At 46.1% G+C, this 20,998-nt stretch overlaps 2 protein-coding genes across 5 annotated transcripts in view; both read right to left on the reverse strand.

The window, feature by feature from the left end:
• Positions 1-444: 444 nt before the first annotated feature.
• Positions 445-10,902, reverse strand: LOC109893285 (glycylpeptide N-tetradecanoyltransferase 1-like). Of its 4 annotated transcripts, none has more exons than XM_020486444.2 (12): positions 10,296-10,902; positions 8,000-8,108; positions 7,591-7,735; positions 5,025-5,143; positions 4,760-4,851; positions 4,450-4,566; positions 4,090-4,260; positions 3,871-3,979; positions 3,543-3,713; positions 3,119-3,286; positions 2,241-2,378; positions 445-1,865 (listed from the first exon to the last, which is right to left on the reverse strand). In XM_020486444.2, exons 1-12 carry the CDS (start codon positions 10,511-10,513, stop codon positions 1,845-1,847), a joined length of 1,578 nt encoding a protein of 525 aa, XP_020342033.1. In that variant the 5' UTR covers positions 10,514-10,902; the 3' UTR covers positions 445-1,844. The 4 variants fall into 4 exon arrangements, with proteins under 4 accessions (XP_020342033.1, XP_020342030.1, XP_020342031.1 ...); XM_020486441.2 differs by having other exon boundaries at positions 7,994-8,108; positions 10,296-10,881; XM_020486442.2 differs by having other exon boundaries at positions 8,000-8,111; positions 10,296-10,881.
• A 1,567-nt stretch (positions 10,903-12,469) lies between these two features.
• Positions 12,470-20,998, reverse strand: part of LOC109893286 (1-phosphatidylinositol 4,5-bisphosphate phosphodiesterase delta-3-A) — a 31,629-nt gene continuing 23,100 nt past the window's right edge. The window contains exons 5-15 of the mRNA XM_031827270.1: positions 20,011-20,236; positions 19,639-19,840; positions 19,381-19,525; positions 18,760-18,912; positions 16,817-16,957; positions 16,548-16,701; positions 16,195-16,311; positions 15,486-15,664; positions 15,126-15,261; positions 14,502-14,651; positions 12,470-14,408 (exon numbers count right to left, since the gene is read on the reverse strand). Coding sequence (XP_031683130.1) covers positions 14,260-14,408; positions 14,502-14,651; positions 15,126-15,261; positions 15,486-15,664; positions 16,195-16,311; positions 16,548-16,701; positions 16,817-16,957; positions 18,760-18,912; positions 19,381-19,525; positions 19,639-19,840; positions 20,011-20,236 — 1,752 coding nt within the window. The 3' untranslated portion in view covers positions 12,470-14,259. The remainder of the gene's footprint in view (positions 14,409-14,501; positions 14,652-15,125; positions 15,262-15,485; positions 15,665-16,194; positions 16,312-16,547; positions 16,702-16,816; positions 16,958-18,759; positions 18,913-19,380; positions 19,526-19,638; positions 19,841-20,010; positions 20,237-20,998) is intronic.

Here is a 20,998-nt window from a genome sequence, read left to right on the forward strand (position 1 = left end):
AATACCCCTGGTGTAGAAGCTGCTAGGGGCCTTCACCTCCCTGTTGCTCCTCATTGGTCATCAAAGGCTTGGAGTAACCCTGGATTGTAAACTGTCATGGTCAAAACATATTGATACAACAATAGCGAAGATGGGGAGAAGGCTGTCCATATTAAAGTGTTGTTCTGCCTTCTTAACACCACTATCAACACGGCAGGTCCTGCAGGCCCTAGTTTTGTTGCACCTGGACTACTGTTCAGTCATGTGGTCAGATGCCACAAAGAGGGACTTAGGAAAATTACAATTGGCTTAGAACAGGGCAGCACAGAATCCAAATGAATCATTTTGACTGATTTTGGAGTTACACCTCTTAAGTCGAAGGGGTGATGGGTAAGGCAGAAGTAACTCAGTGAATATCTTCATGATAAACGAAAGGATAGAAATCACCTGAGAGCAACCATTACAAAACCTCACAGCAACTTCTATATTTTATTTTGCACAAAAATTCCCCTGCATCTTCACATTTGTTTTCCTGCATCATAAAACCATGAGACCAGTTATTCATTTCGGTTTCCAACACTCTACATAAAAACAAATAGGTTTACTTGGGGTGTTACCCAGCCCCCTCCCCGGCCCAGGTCCCCAAATCCTTGACAGTTTTAATTCTCAATTTCAGAGGTGTTCTACCCACAAACAGTATCCAGTCCCTTCCGTGCCCAGTCTCAGCAGCCCCCACCCAACCATTTCCATACTCCAAATAACTGCTCTCCCGGCCGCAGCTTTCAAAAAAAGAACATTAAAAATAACAGTCCGAACTACTCCACTTTGTTAAGTTCTTATTGAAAGCTGTTCCATTTATACGGTCATCGTTGTATTTTCTTCTGAACAGGGCTTCTGAATAGGTCATGACAGTTAGTAAAGATGGGACAAAAAATATATATATATATAAAAGAAAAAGATGAAGGACAAAACCCCTCATTTACCCCTCGGTCAGCTGTGTACAGAGTCAAGTCTAGAACACGTACAGTGAAGAAAATGGACGGGTTGATAGTAAATCTGCAGTTTCAAGCTTCAATAGCAAAAGAAGAAAAACATTGACAGAAGCCCTTGTCTTGTGTCCACTTTGGATATTAATTTCCTTATCTTTTTTTTATTTTTTTAGGTCTTCCTTTTTAAATGTTTTTGATTGTTTCGATTTTTTTCTCTCTAACACTGTACTTCGGGGATGATGAGAGATTTGTTTTGAAAAAGCGCATTGCACACATGAATGAATATAAAATGTTAGCGTCTAGTGCAGGGATGGGCAATTCCAGTCGAGGGCCTGCTTGGTGTCCCAGCCACAGCTAACACACCTGACTCCAATAACCACGATTTTCAGTTTAGAATGCAATTTGATTAAATCAGCTGTGTTTGCTAGGGATGAAGAAAAGATGTGACACCAATCAGGCCCCGGAGGACTGGAGTTGCCTACCCCTGGGTCAGTATGTGTTAGTATAATTTTCCTGTCATGTCGGTCTTACTGTACATGTATGTTGTGTGTGTTATTTGGCGAATTGTGCAGTGTGTGTATAAGATATCTAGTACAATCATGACAGACTTCAGTTGGGATGGTAACTAAAATGGCTTAAGGTCCATGTGATGGGAGGGAGAGAGAGAGAGCATGGAGAAGGACCAACTCCCCCGACTCCCTGCCTGGCAGCGGTAGTGCAGGTCAAAGTTCAAAGGTCAAGAAGTAAAAATGGGCGGTGGGTTCTCTTTCCTGAAGCAGGAAGTCCATCGGTCCATCTGTCAGGTGGTCAGTGCGTTTTGTGGTCTCCTGGCCTAACTGTGACGCTCAGTGGGGGGGGGGGGTGGGGGGTTGGATGTCACTGTAGTACTAAGCCAACCTGTGAACCACAGAAAAAGGAAGCTTATGATAGTTGCACCAGAAGCTAAAATGAGAAAACACATGATGAGTTCTGTGAGGCCTGTATACTTCTCTGCCTGGCTTAACTGTGATAGCAAGATAACCAAGTCAATGGTTCTCTCCCTCTCTCATTACACTTCCTCCTTTTGTACTAGAAAAAATAACTATTTAGCTCTTATATCCACCACTCTCTATAGGCATGATCTAAATACCCATTGGTTTACAGTACAGTCTAGGGAACACAAAACACTGTTTCAATATCATCATATTACCATTGATCATTTATATCAATGTGAAAAATAGTAATCTCTCTAGGAACTGACTGAACTATCAGTAAATATGAACCATGACGCACCTTCTCTGATCCCATGCTAGGACACTTCCAATTGTACAGATAATACTGTAGATTCCCATCTCCGATGCCAAACTTGAGCTTCTCAAGGAAAGTCTTATTCTCCATCAGGTCCAGTGCATTGAAAACGTCAAACCCTTTCTGGATATTGACGATAGGGATGAAAGAGGGGGATACAGAGAGATTGGGGAGAGGGATTGAGTTGTGTATAATTCATCGTTAGGAGTATACAAAAAAATTAAGAACACCTGCTCTTTCCATTACAGACCGACCAGGTGAAAGCTATTATCCCTTATTGATGTCCCTTGTTAAATCCACTTCAAATCAGTGTAGATAAATGGGAGGAGACAACTAAGATATGTGTGCCATTCAGAGGGTGAATGGGCAAGACAAAATATTTAAGTGCCTTTGAACAGGTTTGGTAGTACCTGTTTGGTAGTACCATGCTTGATACACACAGGAAAATGTTGTGTGAAAAATCCAGCAGCATTGCAGTTCTTGACACAAACTGCTGTGCCTGTAACAGGCACAGCAGTTTGTGTCAAGAACTGCAATGCTGCTGGATTTTTCACACAACATTTTCCTGTGTGTATCAAGCACGGTCCACCACTCAAAGGACATCAAGCCAACTTGACACAACTGTGGGAAGTATTGGAGTCAACATGGGACAGCATCCCTGTGGAATACTTGACACCTTGTACAGACCATAGCCTGACAAATTGAGGCTGTTCTGAGAGCAAATAAGTGGGGGTGCAACTCAATATTAGGAGGATTCCTGATGTTTGGTATACTCAGTTTACACAGTAAATATTTGACCTGGTACCCAAATCCAACTCCCATTTGACCGCCGACCCCCAGTCACCTGAAGAGGACCAACTCACCGACTTGGCCAGAATGAGTGCGTCAGACATCAGGTCCAGCAGGGTGGTGGTGGTGTGCACGTTGTAGAAGGAGTAGGCTGCCTTGAGGCTGCGGTGCACTGGATGGTTCATGATAGTAGAGGGGAGCGTGTAGAAGCTCAGGAAGTCCGTCACCTTGCCCCCAGAGGACTGCCACAGGGAGAAGACACACGTCCTCCAACTTTACATTCACTCTATTTTAGATGTGTCTGAAATGCATTTCCAGAGCACTGACATAATGTGAACAATGTTGTCAAGAGGTAGAAGAGTAGAGGGTATCTGGGTAGCTGTCCATATATGGTCGTGTGTAATGGTCTACTTAGTGTATACCATATATACTAAGCGTGTAAGGTGTTGTAATGTTATGGGTGTCTACGGTAGTGTACGTTTTATCAATGGTACTGACTACGACCAGGTAGGTGTCTATGATGCTCTCCTGGGGCAGCAGCCAGTGCTCCACCTCCTCGGGGCTCATGACAGGGGCCAGGTGGAACTGGCTCAGATACTCCAGGAGCAGGCGATGCACGGCCGGGACATCCTTCCTGGTCATCGGCCGCAAGCCAGACGTCTTTGGGGACTGGAGAGAAGGAGATGGAAAGTCATGGCAATCATTTTCAATGGAGAGTTTTATGTCAACACAATAGACATTTCAAATAGAGGCATCAGGTGATGGCTGAGCGGTCGGGCATTGTGCAGAGGATAGCCTCCTAATGGCGCTTTGCTCACGGACTCACCTCATTCAGACGGTACAGCTTCATGGTGCGTTGCATAGTCATGTTCCGGCTCAGGTGAGAGAACTTCACCTCGATCAGCTTGCGTGGGTTCAGAGAGCGATGCCAGTACCTATACAGATAACAGATTTTATAATCACTTTGTTTTTGTGTTTAAGAGCATATGAATTTGGTTGGATGGGTATCTGTCTGGTGTGGTTGGTATCTCTCTCAGTGACCCACCTGCAGGTGCCCACAGGTTTGGGCAGTACCACACCAGCGGTGTAGACAGCCTGGAAGATGCCCTTCAGGTTGACCCTTCTGGTGATCTCTCGGATCAGGACTGGCGCTACCCGCTTAGAGCGCAGCTTCTTGTGGACGCACAGGAAGTTGATCTCCACCATCTTCTTATCTCTAAATGACAAAAACAGTCTAAAGTGACTAAGGCCTCTTAATGTCTGCCTTCTTACAGCAAATTAACACAAGAAATGATATAGTCAAGGAGCAAATGAATATTACATCCCTATTGTTAGCTATATTAAAATACTACAGTGTATGGGAGCATGATGCATAAGAACAAGAGCATGATGCATATTCACTGACTGGTCATAGATGCGGATGTTGGCAGGGATGGCACTGATGAAGCCCACCAGCTTCTGGTTGGAATTCACCCTCACCCCACAGTGCCACTGGGGCAGCCAGCCGGGGGGGCGCAGAGCCCTGAGGTAGAGAGACATTACAATTACAGGTCAGTTCCCAACTATGAAAGAAAACCAGGTTTTCCTGGTCAGAAAAAAAAACCCTGCCTTTAAAAGATAAAACAACGTAAAATAGCTGTCTATTGAAAGAGATTGTTACTCAGCTAGTCTCATTTATGTAACAAAGGTGACGTAGCTAAGTAATAAAGAGTTACCAGAGCAGAAACTCTGGGGAGTAGTCGAAGCGGAACATGTTGTCATCATCCTCCACGTAGTTCTCATTGAGCAGAGTGTACAGCTCCTTCAGCTAAGAGGAGGAAGAGTAACAGACTGAGCCATGGGAAAAAGGTCTAGGGTTAAATTGAGTAGGTTAAAGTGGGGTCAGCTGTTGGAATAACCACAAGTGAAGTATTTTGATTGCTATCACTATATTGTTTTGGGACACTCTGGGGTGGAGGGGTTGTAGAGGAGCCTGCTCACCACAGCGGCATTGCCCAGGTCCAAGGCGTCCCACGTGAAGCCTGGAGGAAGGCTGTAGGGCTCCTCCCGGATGTTGTCTTTGTCAGGCTCGATGGAACCATGTGATGTCACCATCTCCCCTGAGGTAAACAACAAAACGCAATGTAAGAGGATATTAGCAATCTGCATAATCAATGTAAAGATACAAGCATACATCTTATTTAACCTTTAACTAGGCAAGTCAGTTAAAAAAAAGCCAAGAGGTTTGAATACTTTCCAAATGCACTGTAGCTAGCTAAAAATGAGCTGGCTAACATTGAAATCAAATTGATGCAGACAAGACAGGCACGACCAGATGGGATGACAGACAAAATTGTTGAGGACATAGGTTATCTAACAAGGGCGAGTGTGTATGGGACTTTGATCGCCAATGACGTTATTTTGAATTCCGAAACAGGCCCTCCATTAATACAGAGAGTTATTATGTTCCTCAACTAATTCAGCGCATGGTGTGTTCTCGCTCTGCACTTTTTCTAGGCCCGATGGCTGTTTCCTGGTCTCTTTTTACTCCGCTTCCGCCCGCCTCCGCTACTGTTTTCTAGAAATCTGGCTTTTTCCCCTCAGGTTCATTTGGAGCGAACCATTACCTCATACGTGAAGAAATGGCTGGGTGTCCCACGATGCCTGAGTAACATCGGCCTCTATGGCAAAGGGGTCCTTGAACTACCTCTTACAAGTCTAATGGAGGAGTACAAGTGCTCTAAAGTAAGACTTCAGATGACATTGAAGGACTCCAAAGACCAGACCATTAGCAAGGCTGCACCTCCCCTACAAACTGGACAGAAATGGACATCATCCAAGGCTGTGCAGCAAGCAACATCAGCCCTGAGACACCAAGACATTGTGGGGAATATCCAGCATGAAAGAGGAGGCTTTGGCCTGGCAGCAAGCAAACCAACGTTCCATAAGGCAACAACATCTGAACGCAGGAAGCTGGTGGTCAAGGAGGTGCGCAGACAGGAGGAGACTGCAAGAAGTGCAAAGGCTGTCTCTCTTGCTAACCATGGGCAATGGACGCGGTGGGAAGGCCTGGAGAGGAGAAAGATCAACTGGAGTGAGCTTTGGCAAATGGAGGCAAGCAACATCAGCTTCATCATAAGAGCTGTTTATGATGTGCTTCCATAACCAAAAAACCTACATCAATGGTATGACGAGGACCTGACCTGCCCCCTCTGCCCAGCTCCAGCGACTCTCAGGCATATAATGACAGGTTGCAAGACCAGCCTCTCACAAGGTCGCTACACCTGGAGGCCAATCACGTCCCCAAGAGCCTGGCTGCAGCACTTGAGACCAAGAGGAGTGCAACCAATTCGTTACCTCCAAAAACAAGCAATCCCGTCAAAACAACAATATTAATCCGGGACGGACAGAAAAGGCCCAAGCATCCTCCTACGAAGCCAGAAACTGGACACCTAGCCATGGCCCGGGACTGGAAGATGCTTGGAAGATGCTTGTCGATATTGGCCAGCAACTCATTTTTCCACCTGAGATTGCTTCTACCAACCTTAGGCCAGACATGGTACTCTGGTCCCCTTCACAAAAGGCTGTGTACATCATAGAGCTCACAGTCCCGTGGGAAAACTCTGTTGAAGAGGCCCTTCGAGCGCAAGAAACTGCGTTACAGAGTTGGCAGCAGACGCAACTCAGCGTGGCTGGAATGCAAAAGTCTGGCCAGTTGAAGTGGGATGCAGAGGATTTGTGGCTTCTTCCACCATCAGGTTGCTGAAAGAACATGGAATCCATGGACAGGCTCTGCGGCAGACCGTCAGAGCAGTTTCTCAAGCAGCTGAAAGAGGCAGCCAGTGGATCTGGATCAAACGGAAGGACCCTTGCTGGGCTATAACTTCGTGACCCCCCACCCCCACCTGAGAACCCAATTCAGATCCCTCCAACTTGAGGGCATATGAGGTATGCGGTCAGCTGTTGGGGTGGCTCATCATGCTGTCTCCCAAAATTGACATCTTAACCCAGTCTAAGAAATAAACCTCCCATGCCACTCTGTCAACATCACGGCAAATCTCATGTGAGTGCATACCATCTATTGGCACAATGGACAGTTTTAACATCTCTTCCTGTGTTTTATGATTCTGATTCATTTCTGTGTTGTCGGACCAGGGCTCAGGTTTTCAGCTCACCGAGCTTTGGTCAGACCAGAATCAAATTTTCAGTTCTGATAAGAAATCTAAACTGCATTCCGGTCTCATCTGCAGTCCGGCAGTTTCAAGTATGCATGAACTTTGAATTTATGGCGACTTTGTGAAGTAAATACGCTAGGTTCAAGGCTTCCATGAGACAACCTGCTTGGATATTGTGCTATTTTATTTTTGACAATCTGCTACCGCACATGTGTATTTTGTGGAATTGCATTAGTGCGACATTGGGGGAAAATTATGTAATTTCTTGCTTTTCAGGAAATGTGAAGAGTGGTCTCGGTACAGTCCCGTGATCCCGGTTACCCGTGTTAATCCCTACTAGTCACTACAGTGAGGTTGTGGAGACATTTCTGTACCCCTGCCAAATGTCATACCTAGCTTGGGGACGGGCTGTGTGTCCCAGAACTGGTAGCTGCGTCGGCTTGCCTCCTCCATGGTTTTGGCAGGGCCCTGGCCTACAGAGAAAAGTTCAATTGCCTTTTGGATCTCCTGCAGCTTATCAGCAGGCAGCGAGTTCACCTGTGTAGAGAGAGAGAAAGAGTAATGTAGGGTTGAAAAGGAAATAAATTGCCAAATGCAAAACAACGTCTGCACAGACAAACACACCCACTAATCTCCATTCAGTTTTGTAGAGGCCGTTTTCAAAAGTTACAGAACAATAAGTCAATGTCGGTCTTTCTAGCACTACTCTCGCAAAAGGAACAAACAGAGGGACAAACACAAAGCAAAAACATCTGCTCCAACACTCACTCATGTGGCATACACACATGTACATACATCTACCTTGCCTAGCGGATCCTCCTCTGCAGGTTCTTTATTTGCCCCAGACTTCTTCTTCTTCTTTTTGTTTTTCTTCTTCTTGGCACCGCTGTCATCTCCCTGGACCTTGTCACTACCATAGGACAACAACAAAAAAACATGTAACTAGAAGACTTTCCATAGGCCAGGAGAATGACACAACCGTTTCAGTCCTCTTCACTACCATCCTAGAAAACCCCGTTTTTTTTAAAGATAGGTTGGCAACAAACATGTGGTGACCTTTTGTCTCAAATACAAATAACTTACAGTTCATCCCTAAGCTAGTTTAAATTGGTTGGAGTTATTCCTCCATCCCCTGATCATCAATGACTCTAGAAGAGACCCCCACACCCACCCCGAGGCCCATTTCCTGGGCAAGACAGGGAGACAGCAGTATACTTACAAGAACAGGGGATAATCCCATTAGCGTCCAAGAGGGGAGTGAGGCTAGGGACTGGCCTGTATTTGTAACACCAGGACAGATGGTGAATCACATGACCCCCAGGGAGAGTATGTGTGGCTATAGCGTGTCTGTGTGTACGTGTGTATGAGGGAACAATAGACGACCAAGCATTCAATGGCTTATTCGACAGGCTTCCATTCTAGCAGTCGAGCCTAACTACCATCCAGAATCATTCACCCTTTCGTTTCATTTAGCTAACTAACGTTAACATGAATATTTGATTTGATAGCTAACTTATTTATCTACCTAGCAGGGTTCCAGATGCTCGCATACACGCTGACATCGTCAAGCCACACAAGGGCTGTAATCCACACCCAGTTTAAATAGGTTGTTGTTGAAAGAACAAATATAGCTTCAATGCAAGCAAGAGAGTTTTAACAATGGTTGCATCCCAGCTAAACAAATAGCAAGCTAGCTACATGTCACTATATGGTTAGGCCAACCCTGCAATTTACAGAAGGAATGTTGAGCAGTGACTTTCATTTTCTCCTGGCAAAATAAGGGCGCTTTAGAGCTCAAACTCTGGCACTTATTTATGTTTTATATTTTTTGTATTTGGGGGGGGGGGGTGGAACCTAACTAGGTAGCTCTGTGAATGAGCAAGAATGAGGTAGCATAATAGTGATCACTTGAACAGGATTTTAACTTCTCTATCAACCATATGAAATGTGGTTAAATTTCTCTATAATTTAGCCTAACAGGGTAGAAATGTATGAGTGGGCCAAACAGACTAACAACATGAAACATGGAAAAATAGATAACAAAAATGTGTGTTTATATTGTTGTACCTCTGCACCACCGTTTTCCCACCAAAGAAATTATGCAACTTCCTGAATGTGGTGTCATTTTAGAAAGGGATTGTTTTCGTAAATGGAGAATTACAACAAACTATCAGGGACAAAGAACATCTTAAATAATAAATACAATAACCATGAAAAAACGTTATTGATAAGAGAATTTAACAAGGACTATAAAATAATGTAGATTTAAAATATTATCAGGCTTATATTTCATGGAAGTTGATAAATAATGTTTTTTTTTTAAAGCACAACATTCCCTTTCAATAGCCATATTTATGTCTTATGGTAAAGTACACCTGACCATATATTTAATGCCTTTTGGAATCCACATTTTACACTAAATAAGAAGTGACATTTCCTGGGGACAGAACATGCAGCGCATGGTAGGAATGAACCAAATATACTAAATAAATTAGCACCCATCATGCTGGTGTTGCTGTGCTGAAAAGGAAAACAGACGACGCATCAGAGTAAATAATATGTTGATTGTTTTTGACAGACACTGTCACAAGTTCGGGAGTCAGCTAGCTAACAAGTCAACGTCGTAAAAAGTCATAGCTGGCTAGTTAGTTAGCTAACGTTATTAGTTTCGCATTTGAGTTAGGACGTGGTATTTAACATTTGGGCGCTGTTCTCGATTCGAATGCCAGGAGTTCCAGTTTAATATTTTACTGCAATCTGATTTATGTTGGTCTTCACCGCATAACTGTATTTAATTTATCATAATAATGGGTTCAATTTCTTGTACAGTGACCAAAGGTAGTTAACTAAGCCTCGCGATAAAAGCAAAAGGAGGAATGGGTTGAAACCCCGCCCACAACAGGAAAATACCCTATTTAGATCCAATCAGAGCGAAAAGCAGGTAATTAGTAAACCGTTATCACCAATCGTTCAAAAGAAAGTGGGAGGGATTTGTTGAATTGGTATGCCCAACCTTAGGTTGCATCGTATCTTTAAAACGAGCGTAAGAGCATGACACATTTTCTATAATGCTACAAAAATAAGTTTGCACCCTTACCCATCATCAAAGTGATGCTCTTCATTTTCGCAATCACTGCAATGTCCATGGTCTTCTTCTACTTCCTCTTCTTTCTCCGGCTTCGGTGCTGTCTCATTCTCATCCGCCATCTTTAAACCAGGAAGTGAAGAAACACCGCGTGCATTCAATTCCTCAACACAACCTGCGATACTATTGGCTGACTGTTGTGGTGCATTCTGGTTCCTGTAGTCATTCATGTGACAGGTTGTGAAATCTTAATTTTAACAACACTTTCGATGCAGGCAAATGGATGCATAAGGCTTCATAAGGTACAAGTCCCTAAACAGGTTTGAGCCTCAGTTGCCGATTAAGCAATGTCACGTAGTTGTGACTCACTCAATGATTTATAGTAGTAGTCCACAATCATCTCCTTTGTCTTGATCATGTTGATCACGTTGAGAGGTTGTTGTCCTGGCACCACATGGCCAGGTCTCTGACCTCCTCCCTATAAGCTGTCTCATCGTTGTCGGTGATCAGGCCTACCACTGTTCTGTCGTGCTTAGCTGTGCAGTCATGAGTGAACAGGGAGTACAGGAGGGGACTGAGCAGGGTGCGTGCTCAGGATCAGCGTGTTGAGGATCAGCATGGCGGATGTGTTGTTACCTACCCTTACCACCTGGGGGCAGCCCGTCAGGAAGTCCAGGATCCAGTTGCAGAGGGAGGTGTTTAGTCCTTAGCTTATTGATGAACTTTGAGGACACTATGGTGTTGAACGCTGAGCTGTAGCCAATGAATAGCATTCTCACATACTGTAGGTGTTCCTTTTGTCCAGGTGGGAAAGGGCAGTGTGGAGTGCAATAAAGAATGCATCATCTGTGGATCTGTTAGGACGGTATGCATATTGGAGTGTGTCTAGGGTTTCTGGGATAATGGTGTTGATAAGAGCCATGACCAGCCTTTTAAAGCACTGCATGGCTATAGACATGAGTGCTACGGGTCAGTAGTCATTTTGGCAGGTTTCCTTAGTGTTTCTGGGTTACACGGACTATGTTGGTTTGCTTAAAGCATGTTGGTATTACAGACTCGGACGGGGAGAGGTTGAAAATGTCAGTGAAGACACTTGCCAGTTGGTCAGCGCATGCTCGCAGTTCCTGTCCTGGTAATCCATCTGACCCTGCGGCCTTGTGAATGCTGACCTGTTTAAAGGTCTTACTCACATCGGCCCCGGAGAGCGTGATTACACTATTTTCCGGAACAGCTCGTGCTCTCATGCATGTTTCAGTGTTATTTGCCTCGAAGCGAGCATAGAAGTAGTTCAGCTCATCTGGTAGGCTTGTGTTACTGGCCTTTACTATTTATATTTTTTACAACTTATACTTTTACTTCACTACATTCCTAAAGAAATATTGTACTTTTTACTCAATACATTTTCATTGACAACCCAAAGTACTCATTACATTTTGAATGCTTAGCAGAACAGGAAAATGGTGATATTCACACACTTATCAAGAGAACACATGGTCATTCCTACTGCCTATGTTCTGGTTGACTCACTAATCACAAATGGATCTTTTGAAAATAATGTCTGAGTGTTGTAGTATGCCCTAGCTGTTCATACATTTTAAAAACAAGAAAATGGTGCCACCTGCTTAAGGAATTTGAAATGATTTATACTTCTACCTTTGATACTTAAGCATATTTTAGCTATTACATTTACCTTTGATACTTAAATATATTTAAAACCAAATACTTTTAGACTCTACCTCAAGTAGTATTTTACTGGGTGACTCACTTTTACTTGAGTAACTTTCTACTAAGGTATCTATTCCCTTACTCAAGTATGACAATTGGGTACATTTTCCACCACTGTATGATGCACTGATTTCTGTCTTTTGATTTCACATTACTCGTACATCTTTACAACATCTGGATAGGTGAAACGAGTAAAACTTACAAATGGGGCTTTAATCATCTACACTGATACTAAATGAGTTGTGATAGTTTGATGTTCTCCAATGAATCCAGCACTACAGACGAACTAGACATTTATACGGCAGAAGGAGGCTCTGTGTGTGTGTTGTGTGTTAGGATGTTGTGCATACCATCTCCTACTTCACTTCCCTCAAAAATAAATCTGTTTTCTCACACAAACACCATTCAAGCACAAAAACATTGGAATAGTATGCCAAATTTGAAAATACAGAAGGGCACAGTTGGGTTAAAATATTTTTTATAAAAACTGAACATGCTACTCTTGGCTTTCACACAGACAAAGAAATACTGTACTAATGTCACTTACTATTACTAATGTCAATGAGAATATTGCTCCTGAAGCTCAGGGAAATTATTTGTTTCTATAGTACTATAAAGACCACCATCTTCAAAGTTTGGATTCAAGTGCTCTTTGTTGTTAAATAGACTGGGAGACCTTTCAGATTTGGTGGCTGGATTTAACACTGACCCATATGAATCTGATGCCCACAGGTATGTCACAACAAAGTACACAATGAAAGAGACACAAAGGTTAAACAGGTAAGAATACTGTCTTAGCAACTACAAGAAAGAATACTAACAGCTGTTTCCAATGAAATAAGGCAAATAAGGCATTTCAAACTGTCAAAACAATTTGCCGGTTTTCAAAATTAAAGTGACTTTGAATTTAAATTTAGATGACCAGAAGAAAGAACACAAATAATAAAGTAGTGACAATACATTCTACTAGTGCATTATGGATTACTGCTGCGAAATGAAAAAATGAAAAAGCTAATACTTCAATTATATGTATTCAACATAATCGTGGTCAATTGCATTAGTCTTGATTTGACCCTCTGTAACTTTGATGCTGTTTTTATTTAGCAAAAGGAAGTTAGTATCAGAGAAAGTACATGCAGTTATGCAAATGAATTCATTTCACTGAGAGAATTAGAATACTGTAACTACATTAGAATATAACATTTTACAACAATGTTAAATATAATCTAAAAACTTCTATCAGCAATTTCACACAGAAAGTAGTGTGTTTCATCATTTGCAACAAACAACAATTTGTTGCCAACACATTAAGTGTTGAAATGTATTAATTCTGTCACTAAGGTTAAGGCATTCATTCTGTATTTTGGACTGTGCCATGCCAAGTGTGACAGACCAATACCACGACAACTAGACTTAATTTACAGATAAAATTGAGTCAATAAACACTATCGTTGTCTTGGAAAAAGGAGCACAACTACAAGTCTTGCCCTGATAAAACACGTCTAGAAGTTTCAACCATAATATTCTGTAATAGTAAAAAAGTTTGAATAATTGATTGGATATATATATATATATATAGTGCTTTTCTACCAACCGAGGTACTAGCTTTACATAGTAGAGGGAAACTCACCTCATCCACCATCAATGTGCGGCACCCACCTGGGTGATGCCCGGTGACCATTTTTGTTCCAGAACGCTCACCACACATCAGCTAAAAGTAGCAAAAAAGTTAAATATTTCTTAACTTTAAATATGTAAAAAATGTCGGGAAACATCTTCATGATCTGCTCCAGGGACTCCAGGACACAAATCTGGCTTTGAATATAAAAACAAAAACTCTATATTGGCTTCATAGTAGGCAGACGGCTGCCAGGTAGAGTTCTGGTGTAAAACAGGTCAGTGCCAAAGTCATGTCTCTATGGAAACAGACACGAACACTCAATGCACTGACGACAGAGTACAGAATACTCTTACAACAGCAACACGCCAGTGACTTTCTCTCCCAGCCAACACTATTCATCAACAGGCAAGACTATCATCCAGGTTTCACTGAGAAGGAATGATGTCTTCCTCTCTGTAGCCAGGGAACCGTAGATGTCCTGACAATTCTAAATTGGGTGTATGAAAAGCGTACTGGGACATAGGCAGGTAGCAGCTTGTCATTTTCACCCCAATTAGGGAGCCTTTCCCCCCCAAAAGAGAAGCATGACGCTTATCAGATAAGTGTGGCACTAGTTCAGGTAGATATGCGTCATGCTTTGCCCTTGCTCTTAGCCAAGGCCATGCGCTCGGACATAGTCTTGATGGGGACCCCCTTACCGGACACCTTGACATGGATGAAAAGGGTGGAAGGAGAGAGGCTGGAGCCATCTGCCTTCAGCAAGTGGACATGGCGGTAACCTAGAGAAAAATAGACCCACTGGTGTCAGTGTCACCTCACAGACACACTAGCTACACAAACACCCCTACAATACAGAGACAGTATCCTAGTACCTGTACGGAGGCTGGTGAAGGGCAAGGTGTACTGGCCCACAAAGTCATTCTTGGCTTTGTGGTCATGGTCTTCCACTACAAAGCGTACCAGGGCCAGCTCAGGGACCTGCAGCTGGAAGCTCAAAGTGCTGTCCCAGCGTGGGTTAAAACCTGCAGGGGGCATAGGAGAGCTGTCAGACACTGCCATCCAACACCATTCACAGCCTGAAACTACTCATCAGACTGGGATAATGGCACTCTACACCGGGATAATGGCACTCTACACGAGAAGTATCATTTTCTGGTACTCGCATGTCTTAGAAAATTGTACTGAGCAAAGATAATGGAGTAGCTGGGGTATCTATCATGTTTAATTATCATTATGGTAAAAATTAATATGGGAGTACGGAATAACGTTCCTGATCAATTTCCTCTGTGGAATAGTGCCCTAGGTGGTGGGAGTCATACAGGTGCCCTGGAATACTTATGTTATTTCATGGTAAAAAATAATTCCTAATACTATTATGTTCTTCTAATTCTATTTCTAATATGGTTCATATGTGAACTCAAGGGTGTATACAACCCTTGTGATCCATTTTCTGAATGGGAGTATAATAGATGTGCAATAGATGAGTGGAAGGTTACCATTGTTGTCGATTCGGTGGGTTTTGTCTCTGGAATTATCAATGGCCACCCCGTGAATTTCCACCCACACCTGCGGGTCCACAATGGAGTTGGGCTTGTCTGTGTTGATCTTAGGCAGCTGCTGTGCTGATAATATCTGAACAAAAAAATCACCCGAATTACTTTTTTTGCCTTTGTAAATAAAACTCTAATATGAAAATGATTCAAATGATTTTACAAAATTACTAATAAGGTGAATTAGTTTACTACCTTGGTCTGCTTCCATAACACTGCTAACTAAAATGTGCCCTACTATTCCAACAAGGCAGTTACCACATATAAACCACCACAACAGAATCTGATTCCCAGCAGGTTTCTCACCCGTATGGTGAGCTGTGTTGGGATGTGTCCTGGCCCACCTCCTGTGATCTCTGGGTTGAAGCTGGAGCTGGGGCTGCACAGGAAGCTGGGCTTGAGGACGTATCCGCAGCGGCCGTTAGGCAGGAAACGGCCCTGGTTCAGATCCATCTGCTCCCCTGGAGTCTGGAAATTCAGAGCCACTGCAGAGAGAGAGAGAGAGGACAGACAGGGGTGTGAAAGGAGACAACAACTACTCACAACTACTCATAATAACTAACCTCACACTTTGCTGCCTGGTAAAGTGTGTTCTGTTGTTCACCCCTGTGAGTAGAGAGCAGGGGACAGGGGTGACTAGAGAGCAGGGGACAGGGGTGACTAGAGAGCAGGGGACAGGGGTGACTAGAGAGCAGGGGACAGGGGTGACAAGAGAGCAGGGGACAGGGGTGACTAGAGAGCAGGGGACAGGGGTGACTAAAGAGCAGGGGACAGGGGTGAACAACAGAACACACTTTACCAGGCAGCAAAGTGTGAGGTTAGTTATTATGACTATTAAAGTGAGGAATAGGAGGCAAATACCTAACATTTGCAATGCTCTCAGAGGAGGCCCAATGTAAAATAGCTTTCTATCTCCAGGGACTTCCAGGCTAGATAATGTTAAATAAATGAGCCACCTGTACCAACTCCCTCCTCCATCCCACCTCCCACACCCCCTACAGCCCAGAGTGCTGACCCATCGAGCAGCCGCCGTTCCACATATCCTGGGGGTCGTAGTTGGAGGATTGGAGGCGCTGCCCGGAGGGGTAGATCCGGCTCAGCTGCCTGCTGTTGTGTCTGACAAACAGCTTTCCTGGAAGGTGATGAGAGGACAGGGTAAGAGATCCACTACAGTACCTCAAACGCATATAAAAAAGACAGACACACACAAATATGCACGACAACATGATGCACAAATGCACCCATGTATACAAGGACTCTCTCTACAACTACAGTGCCAGTAAGAACTATGAGTCATTATAGGATCTAATCAGGAACTGATTCACAGAAAACTGTTCTGTTCGAGTTATGTCTTCCTAAGCCCCTTGCCGGTGTCCTTGATGTGTTTGAGGGCGTCATTCTCATTGAAGGATGACAGCTCATCGGGTGGTTTCTGGGCAGAGTGTTGGAACCCGCGGAAGGGGACACTTCGACAGTACACCACCAGTTCAGACAGCTCTGGGCTCAGCTTAGATGAGACCGCCTGAGCCAGAAACACAGAGTGCACATGAGAAAAGCTTGATATATTGTATGTTCCTGATCAATTTCTGTAGACTTACAGTGCCGTCTCAGTCACATGGAAGATAAAGATGTAGCACCTTGGCAGGGTCCTTTTTGTCCTTTTTGTTTCTGCTTGATGCCTCGTCGTCCGAGCTGGTATCAAAGCTGCTGGTTTTCCCCAGCTGGTTCAGGTGCTGAACATCCTTCTTCCCCTTCACCAGGATACGACCCCTAAGCTCCTGCAGAGGGAATAAAGAGATGCTTCAAAACATATGTAAATATTCCTGTTATTATTCCACCATCGTTCCATAAACATGCGAGGGATGGGAGAGAGAGGAGAAAAATACAACAGGTTTCTTATGCAGAAGGGGACAGGGGTGAGTAGAGAGCCGGGGACAGGGGTGAGTAGAGAGCCGGGGACAGGGGTGAGTAGAGAGCCGGGGACAGGGGTGAGGAGAGAGCCGGGGACAGGGGTGAGGAGAGAGCCGGGGACAGGGGTGAGGAGAGAGCCGGGGACAGGGATGAGTAGAGACCCGGGGACAGGGGTGAGTAGAGAGCCGGGGACAGGGGTGAGTAGAGACCCGGGGACAGGGGTGAGTAGAGACCCGGGGACAGGGGTGAGTAGAGAGCCGGGGAAAGGGGTGAGGAGAGAGCCGGGGACAGGGGTGAGTAGAGAGCCGGGGACAGGGGTGAGTAGAGAGCCGGAGACAGGGGTGAGTAGAGAGCCGGAGACAGGGGTGAGTAGAGAGCCGGAGACAGGGGTGAGTAGAGAGCCGGGGACAGGGGCGTGTATCCTAGAGAGCCGGGGACAGGGGCGTGTGTCCTAAAGAGCCGGGGACAGGGGCGTGTGTCCTAGAGAGCCAGGGACAGGGGCGTGTGTCCTAGAGAGCCGGGGACAGGGGCGTGTAGAGAGCCGGAGACAGGGGTGAGTAGAGAGCCGGGGACAGGGGCGTGTATCCTAGAGAGCCGGGGACAGGGGCGTGTGTCCTAGAGAGCCAGGGACAGGGGCGTGTGTCCTAGAGAGCCGGGGACAGGGGCGTGTGTCCTAGAGAGCCAGGGACAGGGGCGTGTGTCCTAGAGAGCCGGGGACAGGGGCGTGTGTCCTAGAGAGCCGGGGACAGGGGCGTGTGTCCTAGAGAGCCGGGGACAGGGGCGTGTGTCCTAGAGAGCCGGGGACAGGGGCGTGTGTCCTAGAGAGCCGGGGACAGGGGCGTGTGTCCTAGAGAGCCGGGGACAGGGGCGTGTGTCCTAGAGAGCCGGGGACAGGGGCGTATGTCCTAGAGAGCCGGGGACAGGGGCGTGTGTCCTAGAGAGCCGGTGACAGGGGCGTGTGTCCTAGAGAGCCGGTGACAGGGGCGTGTGTCCTAGAGAGCCGGGGACAGAGGCGTGTGTCCTAGAGAGCCTGGGACAGGGGCGTGTGTCCTAGAGAGCCAGGGACAGGGGCGTGTGTCCTAGAGAGCCGGGGACAGGGGCGTGTGTCCTAGAGAGCCGGGGACAGGGGTGAGTGGAGATCCCGGGACAGGGGTGAGTAGAGAGCCGGGGACATGGGTGAGTAGAGAGCCGGGGACATGGGTGAGTAGAGAGCCGGGGACATGGGTGAGTAGAGAGCCGGGGACATGGGTGAGTAGAGAGCCGGGGACATGGGTGAGTAGAGAGCCGGGGACATGGGTGAGTAGAGAGCCGGGGACATGGGTGAGTAGAGAGCCGGGGACATGGGTGAGTAGAGAGCCGGGGACATGGGTGAGTAGAGAGCCGGGGACATGGGTGAGTAGAGAGCCGGGGACATGGGTGAGTAGAGAGCCGGGGACATGGGTGAGTAGAGAGCCGGGGACATGGGTGAGTAGAGAGCCGGGGACAGGGGTGAGTAGAGAGCCGGGGACAGGGGTGAGTAGAGAGCCGGGGACAGGGGTGAGTAGAGAGCCGGGGACAGGGGTGAGTAGAGAGCTGGGGACAGGGGTGAGTAGAGAGCTGGGGACAGGGGTGAGTATAGAGCTGGGGACAGCGATGAGTAGAGAGCTGGGGACAGGGGTGTGTATCGTACCTCAGGAGAGGGCAGGTCCTTCAGAGGGTGGTCTTTGAGGGGTTTGGTGAGCAGCCTCTTGCCCAGGATGGTGCGCAGGTGTCTGGCCATGACTGTCTGCTGCTCCACCGTACAATGGTTCTCAAGGGACAGGATCAGGGGGTACGGGGAGGCCTAAAGGAAAAAACAAGGGTTGGTTCATAAGAGGCCACTCGTTAAAATGTAAGAGAAACCATAAGCTCATTAGGAAATAAGCCAGGGTTTATTCTGGACTACACTGAGGCCAAGAAGCTGTTGGACAGTCTTATTAGACTCCGAGCCAAGACTATGACTGTATCTTGAACTGCATGTTGGCAGAGGCAGAAAGTCAACAGTCTAGATTAGTTTTCAGCCACTGGCCTGCTGCCATTTACTTGTTAACTCTATTTTGTTGAGATGAGGAATACTTTGCTTTCCATAAAGAGTCACATACGGAAGACATATGGGCATGATGGTTAAGGAGAAACATTTGGCCTCCCTATAAACCACACAACCATCTGTCCATCATCCCCCCCAACCCACTAAGAGGGTCTCACAGGTCAGGTGTGCTCCCTTTTCGTTGTATTTATTTTGCTGTTGTAATTTTTGTCATAAATTGCTCACCTTGAAGGCATACTGGGCGATGGTCTCGATGACCTCTTTGAAGGGCACCTTAGAAGTAAGGGTGTGTCCATGGTAGATGACAGGCTCTCCTTTGTCCCCGTCCCAACAATCCAGCTCCACACATCGACAGCCCTGGTTCAGAGCTCTGGTTCACACAGTACATGTTCTTAGTGTGCGTGTGCATGCGGGTTTATGTGTTTTGCATCTACGCGCATGCATATGCATGTTTGTGTGTGCGCATGTGTGTGCATTCAATACCTGATGTATGGCTCGGCGCTGCTGGCGCTGGTGACCTGGTCCTTGGTGAGGTAGGTGTTGTGTGAGGATGAGATGAAGTAGTGGGCCAGAGGTCTGGTCATGTCCTGGTGCACCCTGGCGTGGTCGGGGTTAAACACATCGTTCTCCTGGGACAGCATGTAGACGGTGAAACCATTCTGGGTCATGAACTGGTTGTTCTGGGCTGCAGGGAAGAGGAGCACATCAAACCATCAACTTTTTCTGAGGGTTATGAACAGGAAGAGACAGGTACAGACATGCTCATACGATTGTCTGCTAAATGAATAAAATTTGAAATGTAAGGTCAGACAAATCCAAGGCTAAAAGGATGTTCCCATGTTTCTTCGGGCCTACCCCAGTCGTTGAGCTCGTAGGTGCGGATGAGGCTCTGAGCGTGGATCAGTGACGCGTCCTCCCCCTGGTCTCCCAGGAAGTCTCTCAGCTCAGCGGTGGACAGAACACAGCCGTTACCAGAGTAGTGTCTGAATACCGCGTCCAGCTCCGGCCGCCTCATCAGGTCCCTGCAGAACTCCTCGATCTCTACGTGGTCCAGACGGCCGTCACACGACCGGTCAGCTTTCTGAGAGAGGGACGGAGGAGAGGGACGGACGAATAGAGGAGAAGGAGGGACAGACAGAGAGGATAGGGAGGGAGGGACAAAGAAACAGATGGGCGAACGGATGGGCGGGCGGACAGACAGAGAGACCTTGGTTATGGCTGATCTGATTAAAAACACTAAACATTCACAACCCCTCCACGCATTTTCAAAGTAGTTCCCTAAAAACAGAGAGCTAGATCAAAGTTAATATCTTCAACTCTTATAGGTGAGCCATGTTTATATTATCAAATGCCCAGCAACCCCATCCACTCCCACAATTCATACCATATAGACAAACATACACTCCACACATACTGCACTGCAATTGGTTTGATATTCAGTCTCTGAGGAGAGGGCTGGGCAGGGTTGGAGAAGGAATCACATGGTGAAGGAAGGAGCAGGAAAACAAATGGACATTAACGGAGAGAGGAGCTGAGAGACGTAGCGGTAATCCTCAACTATGGAGAAATGACTGGCTGCCTGATCATTTGAGAAGGGGATGGGGAGAGGGGGAGAAAGGAGAGGGGGAAGATGGAGGAAGATGGGGGAGATGGGGGAGGACAAGACCTTCAGGGGAGACAGAAAGACAGCAGTAGAGAGAAGAGGGCGGGAGAGAGAGAGAATGAGTGTGTGAGTGAGAGAGAGAGTGAGAAAGAGAGCGAGGGGCCTCCTGGTTGGCTTGCCACTGGGTTGGTAATTGAACACAGACTCCAGGCTGAGAGAGAAACGCAGCCCCAAACAGCA

This window comes from Oncorhynchus kisutch, linkage group LG6, assembly GCF_002021735.2.
Source record: "Oncorhynchus kisutch isolate 150728-3 linkage group LG6, Okis_V2, whole genome shotgun sequence".
Lineage (NCBI taxonomy): Eukaryota > Metazoa > Chordata > Actinopteri > Salmoniformes > Salmonidae > Oncorhynchus > Oncorhynchus kisutch.

Coding starts and splice junctions, on each gene's coding strand:
- LOC109893285 (XM_020486440.2), bottom strand. CDS start 10,513: ATGAATGACTACAGGAACCAGAATGCACCACAACAGTCAGCCAATAGT. Junction 2,379..3,118: donor CACTCATTCTGGCCAAGTCG/GTGAGTTGGTCC, acceptor GTCAATATCCAG/AAAGGGTTTGACGTTTTCAA. Junction 1,866..2,240: donor CTAGCATGGGATCAGAGAAG/GTGCGTCATGGT, acceptor TGTGGTTCACAG/GTTGGCTTAGTACTACAGTG.